Genomic DNA, 10,336 nt, shown 5'->3' on the forward strand with positions numbered 1-10,336 from the left:
GTATGCAGACGGAGAGTGATTTCAGCTAAGCATACCTTTATTTAGTTCAGGACAAAGACAACTGACCAGCTCGCAGGCCGGTTTATATGCGTTCAGAAAACCCGCCACCAAGTACACCTAAACACACCCCCTACTCCCGATAGGCTATTTACAGTAACCGGGCGACCATTGGTCCCCCGGCTGGGAAGCTAGCCCTTTTGATTGGGCCGGCTAGGATCCTTCGGATCCTTTGTCTTTTGACTGAAGCTACAGATGAATTGTGCCTGGCATGCCCGGGCAAGTCCGGGCATGTCAGGCTGAATACATTACACCTGCCTTGTGCAGGGGGCTGGACTAGATGACCCTGGAGGTCCCTTCCAACTCTATGATTCTATAATTCTGTGCATCGGCTCTCCACCTGTCATAAAGATGAGCACTGGGCAACCTACTCATCAGAACCGACATTTATAGTAAAAATGCACTTCGAATGACATCACCCCATAGCCACGGGGTCATGAGGTTCCCCATCGTAATCCGAAGCAGCCCTTCGTGTTCGAACCAGCCACATGCTGATTGCTCAGTGTGCTTCCCCGTCGGCCCACCCACGCTCGTAAAGGCCGGCGTACATCCTGTGGATCTTGGCCGGTGGCCATTCCACCCTCCCGCTGACTCCGACGGCAACTGTGGATCCACGAGCTGACGCTTTGCACAGAGGTTCATCCTGGCCAAAGTACACAATTGTAAAACATTTTTTATAGTGCACAAAAATATACAATCATCCTGGTACTACCTGTTGTTTTTTTAAAAAAGATATTTTGGGTTTCTCACACGGCCTGTGCTGATGCCCGCCTGCTCAGAAGCAAACCACACTGAGCTCAATGGAATTCCAAGCAAGAATTTTTAGCATTGCTGCTTTAAAACTAAAGGGAGTATAAACCTTTGAACGGACCGTATTTTAAACCCGCTTGGGTCATTTTCTTGAGGAATGGTTGGGGTTTTCCCCCCCTAAACTTGGCTTTGTAAATATCCCAGTGCTATTTGTATCCCTGTACTCTGGGAGCTGTGCCATTAGCGGGGGTAAGGGTCGGAGGACTTAATTCTGTTTTGAAACCCAGGCAATTGTACTTTCACTGTTTAAAAATACAAGAAACTGCTCTATGTGACGTCCCCCCTCCACATGCACACTTTTTCAGAGACCGAAACATCCAGCTACGCCTCACGGACAAAAATCTTTTCTAACTGGCAACATCTTATTGCCCAAAGGTTCACATTGCTTTGCGACAAAACAGGATACCACTATTTATCTATTTATTTAAAATACTTATTAGCCGCCTTTCTTCCTTATGGAGCTCAAGGCAGCTTGCAATACAGATAAGACAAGTGGGGACCCGCGATACTCACGCGAGGTGGGGGAATCCCAACACCCATCGCTGCTGATTCCTCACATCCTAACAGCTGGGGGGGGGACTCATGGGGGGAATTTAGCTATCCACAGATGGGGGCCACGAGTGGTTAATAGATACATACAGACCGATTTCACACAAGAGCTGTGCCGCGGTCCCGCCTCCCTTTGCCCCGCTTCTATTGGTCAATTTCCCACTCGAAGCTGCGCAGCCACATTTTGACCCGCGGCTTCGCCTGATTTCCCCCGCGGTTTCGTGATCCTCTTTTCCTGCTGCCTTCAGCTTTTCCTAGTGATTCTCGTCTTCCCATAACGTGACCAAAGTATGACAGCCCCCGTTTGGCCATTTTAGCTTCTAGGGAATGCTGAGGCTTGATTTGATCTAGAACTCACCGATTTGTCTTTTTGGGTGGACCACAGTATCCGTAAAACTCTCCTCCACTTGCACCTGGCTGGATGACCTTGGGCAAGCCGTAGCTCTGATAAGAGCTGTTCTTGAAAAAAAGAGTTGTTTCTGTCAGAGTATAAACCCAGATCACCGCAGACTGTGACTGCAGCCGTGAAATTAAAAGACGCCTGCTCCTTGGGAGGAAAGCTATGGCGAACCTAAACAGCATGATAAAAAGTAGAGACATCACCCTGCCAACAAAAGTCCGCATGGTCAAAGCAATGGTATTCCCAGTAGTCATGTATGGCTGCGAGAGTTGGACTATCAGGAAGGCCGAGCGCCGAAGAATAGATTCTTTTGAACTATGGTGCTGGAGAAGACTCTTGAGAGTCCCTTGGACTGCAAGGAGATCAAATCAGTCAATCCTAAAAGAAATCAACCCTGACTGTTCCCTGGAAGGCCAGATAGTGAAGCTGAATCTCAAATACTTTGGCCACCCAATGAGAAGGGAGCACTCACTGGAGAAGACCCTGATGCTGGGAAAGATTGAAGGTCAAAGAAGACGGGGACGGCAAAGGATGAGATGGTTAGACAGTGTCATCGATGCAACGAACATGAAATTGAGCTAACTTCAGAGGACGGCGGAAGACAGGAGGGCCTGGCAGGAGCTGGTCCATGGGGTCGCGAAGAGTCGGACTCAACTGTGCGACTGAACAACAACATAAATCCAATCTCTTCTCTTCTTCTAAAGAGAACCATCTTCAGCTGCCTCCAGTTTGGTGTTTAGGAACGTGGACTCTGGGAGAACCGGGTTTGATTCCCCACTCCTCCACTTGCAGCTGCTCCTGTGACCTTGGGTCAGTCACAAGTTCTCTCACGAGCAGTTTCTGTTGGAGCTCTCTCAGCCCCACCTCCCTCACAGGGTGTCTGTTGTGGGGAGGGGGAGGGGAAGGAGTTTGTAAACCGCTCTGAGACTCCTTCGGGTAGTGAAGGGCGGGGTATAAATCCAATCTCTTCTTCTTAAAGATGGAAAGTGAGGGGGCCAGGTGTACCTCCCAGGGGAGGCTGTTCCATAGTCATGGTGCTGCCACTGAAAAGGCCCTGTCTCATGTACCCACCAAACAGGTTTCAAACAGAGCCAGTTTCGTGTAGTGGTTAAGTTCACGGACTCTAATCTGGGAGAACTGGGTTTGATTCCCCACTCCTACACTTGCACCTGGCTGGATGATCTTGGGCAAGCTGTAGTTCTGATAAGAGCTGTCCTTGAAAGGGCAGTTAGAGAGCTCTCTCAGCCCTGCCGACCTCACAGGGTGTCTGTTGTGGGGAGGGGAAGGGAAAGGAGTTTGTAAGCCGCTCTGAGATACCTTTGGGTGGTGAAGGGTGGGGTATAAATCCAATCTCTTCTCTTCTTTGATTGGCTGTCTGCCCAAGACTGGAGTGGGGGGGGAAAGGAGGGGAGAGGAGAGAAGCAACAATTGCCTGACTTCCATTGTTTGGGGGAAGTTGTAGGCCGGTGTAGCATCCTGGTTAGTGCTGGACTAAGCTCTAGGTAACCAGGGTTCGAATCCATACCTAGCCACGAAGATTACCAGTTGACCTGAGACTATTCACTTTCTTTCTTGATCGAGCCAACACAGCAGGGTTGTTGTGATGGTGAGATGAGTGACCCGTGTATTCGGCTCTGAGCTCCCTGGATGGAAAAGAAATGTCTTATGGTGGATGGCACGGATTTCAGATTTGCGAGTTCTCTCTCTGTAGCCAGAAAGAATTTACTGTTCGTTTGTGCATGCGGATGTCTTAGCTAGTTTAAAGTTAGGGACCCAGTGGGCGAAGCCTGCACGTGGTTGCCACCAAAGCAAGGTGACAAAAGGCATAATTACTTAGCATTGGGATTCTCCAGGTGGGTAATCAATACTTTGGGGGTGAACTAGAGCGTAAGCATTGGGTTTCGGGTTTATTGCGATTTCTTAGAAATCTCTAAGAAAAGATGTAGGTTAGAGAGTAGCTAAAGGGGATGATTTCCCCCCTGTATGGTTTTCTTACTTTCAACTCCCAGTTTACTCTCCCTTAAGTTTCTTTGCTTAAAAGCAAGTTTGGTGTAGTGGTTAAGAGCGATGTTCCCTCTAAGCTGAGTTAGTGTGAGCTAGCTCACAGTTTCTTAGCCTCCGGCTCACATCTTTTTGTCTTCACTCAGGAAGGAGGGCTCCAGAGCGAACTAATTTATGCAGTAGCCAAATCACTCGCTCACCTTAATGCCAGGAGCTCACAAAGCAGCATTTTTGCTCACAAGACTCCACAACTTAGAGGGAGCATTGGTTATGAGCGCAGAATCTAATCTGGGAGAACCAGGTTTGAGTCCCCACTCCTCCACATGCAGCTGCTGGTGAGACCTTGGGTCATTCATAAGTTATCTCAGAGCTGTTCTCAAGGGCAGTTCTCAAGAGATCTCTCTCAGCCCCACCTACGCCCTCCTCCTCCAAGTGTTCTGCCGCATTTATTAACTCTGCATTTACACAGAAATCCTGAACAGTATTCAGCTCTGAGCTCCCTGGATGGATAAAAATGTCTTATGGCAGATGGCCTGGATTCCTGTTTGCAAACTGGCGATCCTATTTATGGATGAAGCAACAAGAACAGAAATACAAATCCACGCAGCTTTTTATTTAATCTTTAATTTTATACTTTCTCAATGACAGAACTTTGTGGAAAACCACCAAGTCTTTGTACATGGGTTACTTTCATACAGACAGTGGTCAGTTTCTCTACAGCGCATCTAGCAAATCAAAGGTCCCGACACACAGGGTCCATGTTACTGCAAAGACGGTTTTGCATTTGACCACATGGCCACAGGGCTCGCCCAAAAGCACATCAAATTTGTGCCCAGAGATGTCTTAGACCAAATTCTGTGCTAAGTAAAGCTGCATTTTGCAACTGGTACAAGCTGCAAATGATAAATTAGTCACATGTGGAACGCTTGCAAAATAGTTTCCTCTTCTGCTAGTTACAGGGAACGGCAAAGAAACGTGAAGGGAACACGGGAAGAAAAATACACAGAATGTTGAACAGGAAAAAAAAAACACATCTTCCGCTCAGCAGCACCTCTTAAATAGAATCTAAGACAAATTAACAAACGGTTCCCGTCCCATTTAAAACAACACGCGACTTCGTATAAAAATAGTATATTCTATTTTTCAGAAAGGACAACCAAAGCGCTCACTTGTTTTCAATTTGTCAAGCTTTGTCTGAGATTGAATCTAGGACCTTTTGCGTGCCAAATAGAGGCTCTTCCACCGAACCATAGCCCTTCCCCATATATACGTTATATTGAAAAGATACAAACTGTTTCAAGGCCCATTCAGGCCAGCAATCTATGCATAGCAGCCACTGAAAACCCAGGTATGAAGATGGTAGCTCGCTGCTGTTTGTCCCCCGCCCTTGGTACTGACAGATATCCTGCTTCTGAACATGGAGGTCCCATTTAGCTGTCACATCTAATTAGGGGTCATTTCGTAGACAAAGTGGCTCAGGAGCTAATTAGCATAACATTTGCATATGCCACACCCCCTGACATCACCGGAAGTGTGTCAGAAAGCAACACCCACCACTTAGGCGTCACTGGACTGCTTTGGATTGCTAGCTATTGGGGGGGGGGAACGTGCAGATCTGTCCTTGCAGAGGAGGGAGAGCTTGTACCTGAATAAAACCTGGTCTTAAAGGTGCCACTGGACTGTTTTGGACCGGGGGGCCGGGGGGAGGGCTCTGCAACTTACCTGGCTGCTTCTTGCTCTGACTGAGGGCTGCTGGGAGCAGGGGGTGGGGCTTGTTGCATGTGCCCGCCCCCTGAGCTCTTTACTGCCGGAGCTCCGCTCCTGCAGGAAATGACCCCTGCATCTAATAGCCCTGAAGCTCTATCTCTTCCCCGTTTTTGCATGTCCAAAACTGGAGAACACGGACTTATACATTAGATGTCACCGGGTTATTTTGCCCGTCCATGCCATCTGTTTTTAGCAGAAGTCATCAAGAGGGCATTTATGGAGAGCAGCTCCCAGTCACTGGGCCACATAAAAAGGTATGAATCTACCGGCCACTTTGTGCCTTATCTGTGGTCGATGGAATTTCCCAGCCCTCCACTGCAGCTGCACGTCCTCTATGGCACTGCAAAGGATCCTGGGACCCAGCCCTGGAGCACAAGCTCAGTTTGCTAGCCCCGCCCCCTGTGGAGGCAGGGATCCCCCTCCACCGCCTATCAGCTGACCGGTGGGCGGAATTACCCGGTGATAGAAGGAAGCCCAGGCGACGACACCGGCCATGTGGCGAAGTCACTTCTGGCAAGCCCCGGAAGTGACATCATCACGACAGCGACGCTCTGGTATCTGGGCAAAAACTCTATGGCAGAAGCCATTTTTACCATAGAGGGTTTTTTGCCCAAATACAAGAACGAAGCAAAGATGTCACAGCATGATGATGTCACTTCCGGTGCATGCCAGAAGGGATGTAACCAGGGCTATTTTTGGGCAGGAACGCACAGGAACGGAGTTCTGGCTGACTCCCGAGTTGGCCACGCCCAGCAGGAACTCATTAGCATGATAGGCCACACCCAACAGCAGAAACTCATTAGGATTGGCTACATTAGGGGTGTGTGGCCTAACATGCAAAGGAGTTCCTGCTACAAAAACAGGCCCTGGGTTTTGACAACAAACAAAGTCAACAGAATAAGAAGCAAAAGGTGGGTGTGGCTGGATGAGCACACTTCTGGCAACGTGGGGTGTGTGGCCTAATATGCTAATGAGCTGCTCTGTCAGGGGTGTGGCCTAATATGCTAATGCATCTCTGCTGTTGGGTGTGGCCTATTCTGCTAATGAGTTCCTGCTGGGCTTTTTCTACAAAAATAAGCCCTGGATGTAACCATGCTCCCGGCGACATTGCCTGGGCCTCCCGCCCATTCCTGGCCGGGATGCTTGTGCCGTTCCCCTTTTCTGCCCATCCCCAGGTGTCCCTGCGGAGAGATTGACGGAGAACGGAGAGGGGTTTGTTTCAGTGCCAAACAACAAGGTTAGTTTGTTGAAGGTGCCAGAAACAACTGTGGATCTGGTCCGACAGTCAACCCACCGAATCGAGTCCTACAGATGCAGGTTAAACAACAATGGGGGTGGGGGAAAGACGCCCCAATGTCTCCAGCACCAAACCAGACCAAAATCTCTAGTGACGTCCTCGAACCGACACAAGTCCAGTGTGCGTCTTTAGCTTTGTGCCCGTCCCACGGCTCATGAGACAGAGAGTGTCTTGGGGGTGCCTCTGACTCCTGAATGTTGTGCGGAAAGTTGGCACGGTGTAGTTGTTAAGAGTGTCGGGATAGGATTCGGGAGGCCCAGGTTCGAATCCTCACTCTGCCTTGGAAACTCACTTGGTGACCTTGGGCCAGTCGTGCGTTTTTAGCCTGACCTACATCACAGGGTTGTTGTGAGGGTAAAGCAGAGGAGAGGAGGAGGATGTACGCCGCTTTGGGTCCCACTGGGGAGAACCCCGGGTTGTCGATGAAGTAAGTCAGGGCAGACTGAGAGTCCCGGAGTTCTTCTACAGGAAGACGCACTCTCTTTTCTCCTTCTTTCCCTGCAAAGGAGACCTCACGGCGGATCGAACAGCAGCTCCGTTCCGGCCTCTGAGCAGAACGTTATTCCATGACGGGGAGTCACTTTAGTCACATCTCTGCCTACCCTGCCACGGGGGTTCTTCTTCAGGAAACTGGCTGCGACCCTCTTCAATACACGGCAGGCCTCCCCCTCGGAGCGCACAACATCCCGGGCAGGTTTCCACGTCAAAAAGCTTCTCACTGACGCGCGAGGACCCGTTTCAACTCGAGATCCCAAACGCCCTCTCTCCAAAACGTGGCCTCTTACTCTTTGCAGATATCAACCTGCGGGCTGGGCTTTGCTTTGGCGACAGCCGCTCTCTCCCGGCTGTGGTTTCGCGGCTTCCGGGGCATCCGACAGCACAGGACGGACCGGATGAGCCGCAGAACGGGGGGCCGGAGGATGGTGAAGACCCAGGGGTCGATGATGGAGTTGATGGACAGGAAGCGCAAGGCCCGGAGGTCCTCTTTGTAATCCCCGTCGCCGGTGAACCTGTTCAGGAAGACCCGGATCTGGAAAGGGTAAAAAATAAATAAAAATAAATCATCACATTTATTTATTTACTCATTAAACCATTCATAACCCGCCTTTCCTCAATGTCAAGGTGACTTAAAAGACAGCAAGTTTGGTGTAGTGGTTAAATGCATGGACTCTAATCTGGGAGAACCGGGTTTGATTCCCCACTCCTCCACATGCAGCTGCTGGTGTGACCTTGGGTCAGTCACAAGTTCTCTCGGAGCTGTTCTCTCATGAGCAGTCCTCGAAAGAGTTCTCTCAGCCCCACCTACCCCACAGGCAGTGTTCCCTCTAAGCTGAGTTAGTGTGAGCTAGCTTACAGGTTTTTAGCCTCCGGCTCACACATTTTTGTCTTAGCTCAGGAAGGAAGGCTCCAGAGCAAACTAATTTATGCAGTAGCCAAATCGCTTGCTCACAACTTTAATGCCAGTAGCTCACGAAGTATAATTTTTGCTCACAAGATTCCACAGCTTAGAGGGAGCATTGCTCACAGGGTGTCTGTTGTGGGGAGAGGAAGGGAAAGAAGATTGTAAGCCGCTCTGAGACTCCTTCGGGTAGTGAAGGGCGGGGTATAAATCCAATCGCCTCTTCTACTTAAAACAATAGTTATTCATGCTGTGTATTTTGGTACAAGGACCCTGCTGGTGGGCCAAGTACAATGATATTTATTTGTTTCAGGATTCCCCAACTTTTTCGAAACTGGAGGCACCTCTGGAATTCTGACAGAACATGGTGGGCACACCCACAAAATGGCTGCCGCAGAAGGTGGAGCCAATGACAAAATGGCTGCCATGGGAGGTGGAACCAACCACAAAATGTCTAAGCGTGAGATCATGCTTAACTCCAATAGTAACTTTATAATGTTTCAGGCAGAAACTCTGTTTAACAGGACACTTTAAAAAATGATGGTATTGTTTAGACGTTTTCTTGCATACACACACCTTCAGTGCAGGACTGAAAGTTAAGGTCTTTGTGCTGTGGTGGAAGCAGCTGCTGAAACAACTCTTTAAAAATCCGCAGAGGCAATCAGAAGCCCTGCTGGGCAAAAGCTGCACCAGGACTCTAATCTGGGAGAACCGGGTTTAATTCCCACTCCTTCACTTGCAGCTGCTGGGTGACCTTGGGTCAGTCACAAGTTCTCTCTGAGCTCTTCTCTCAAGGGCAGTTCTCGAGAGAGCTCTCTCAGCCCCATCTACCTGGTGTCTGTTGTGGGGAAGAGAAGGGGAAGGGAAAGGAGTACGTAAGCCGCTCTGAGACTCCGAGTGAAGGGTGGGGTATAAATCCAATCTCTTCTTCAGGCCCCACCCACCCACTCTCTTTCTTTTTTGAAAAGATTTTTTTTTTTCCATATCAACAAAAGAGATATAACACATACACATAAAATGGGGTTTAGATCAGGGGTCATTTCATAGAAAAGGAAGTGCAGGAGCTCATTAGCATAACTCATTAGCATAACTCATTTGCATATGCCACGCCCCCTGACATCACTGGAAGTGTGTCAGAAGGTAACATCCACTGCTCAGGCTCCACTTGGTCTTAAAGGCGCCACTGGACTGTTGTGGATTGCTAGCTATGGGGGGGGGGGACATGCAGATCTGCCCTCACAGAGGAGGGAGAGCTTGTACCTGAAGGCAGGCCGGGAGTGGGGGGGTTCTGCTACTTGCCTGACTGCTTCTTGCTCCTCGTGGCCCGACTGAGGGCTGCTGGGAGCAGGGGGCGGGGCTTATTGCATGTGCCCGCCCCCTGGGCTCCTTACTGCCAGCTCCGCTCCTGTGCGCTCCTGCCGGAAATGACCCCTGGTTTAGATATACTTATCTATATTATCTAAGTGTCACCTCCTGCAACGCTTACTAGAATCATTATCACCAAATTGTTTTGCATAAGTGTTTTGCATATTAATACGAAAATCTGATCTATGCTATCTCCAAGGTGTTCATATGCCTATATTATTTATTTAGAATAGTCTTCCAACCATTTATAAAATCTTGACCATGTATTTTGGAATCTTCCCTCTTCTTGTCCTCTCAAAGTTAAAGCCAATTTGTCCGTCTCTGCTGTTTCAGGCCCTACCCACTTTCTCAAAACATCTGGCTGGTGCCAGGAAAGAATCCCACGGGCACCCCATTGGAGACCCCAGTTTTAGTTAATGGAATCTGTATCTGGTCTTTCTACTGGCATGAGCGGTCAAAGGGGATCCCCAGTCACCAGGGATGCAAATATCCGGGCTTAATCCCGGCTCGTTCCGTGGCACCGACTTCTTACGAAGGCAACAAACCCAGCATTTGCTGAAGACTTGAGTCATCTCCCGCGACTGCAAACCAAGCCCTGGATTCGCGGCACGACTGTTGTTCAACAACAGCTGCAGAGAGCTGCTCTAGAAGTCCATTTGGAGGAACGGGTGGCGGCGGTGGCGGCGGGCGG

The 10,336-nt window shown here is 49.5% G+C and overlaps 1 protein-coding gene across 1 annotated transcript in view; it reads right to left on the bottom strand.

Moving 5' to 3' along the window:
• Positions 1-556: 556 nt before the first annotated feature.
• PTGER2 (prostaglandin E receptor 2) overlaps positions 557-10,336 on the bottom strand; it is a 34,276-nt gene continuing 24,496 nt past the window's right edge. Inside the window, exons 3-5 of the mRNA XM_015421362.1 lie at positions 7,667-7,911; positions 6,696-6,765; positions 557-700 (exon numbers count right to left, since the gene is read on the bottom strand). Of these exons, the coding sequence (XP_015276848.1) occupies positions 557-700; positions 6,696-6,765; positions 7,667-7,911 (459 nt within the window). The remainder of the gene's footprint in view (positions 701-6,695; positions 6,766-7,666; positions 7,912-10,336) is intronic.

This window comes from Gekko japonicus, unplaced genomic scaffold (assembly GCF_001447785.1).
Source record: "Gekko japonicus isolate JY-2015 unplaced genomic scaffold, Gekko_japonicus_V1.1 scaffold666, whole genome shotgun sequence".
Taxonomy (NCBI): domain Eukaryota; kingdom Metazoa; phylum Chordata; class Lepidosauria; order Squamata; family Gekkonidae; genus Gekko; species Gekko japonicus.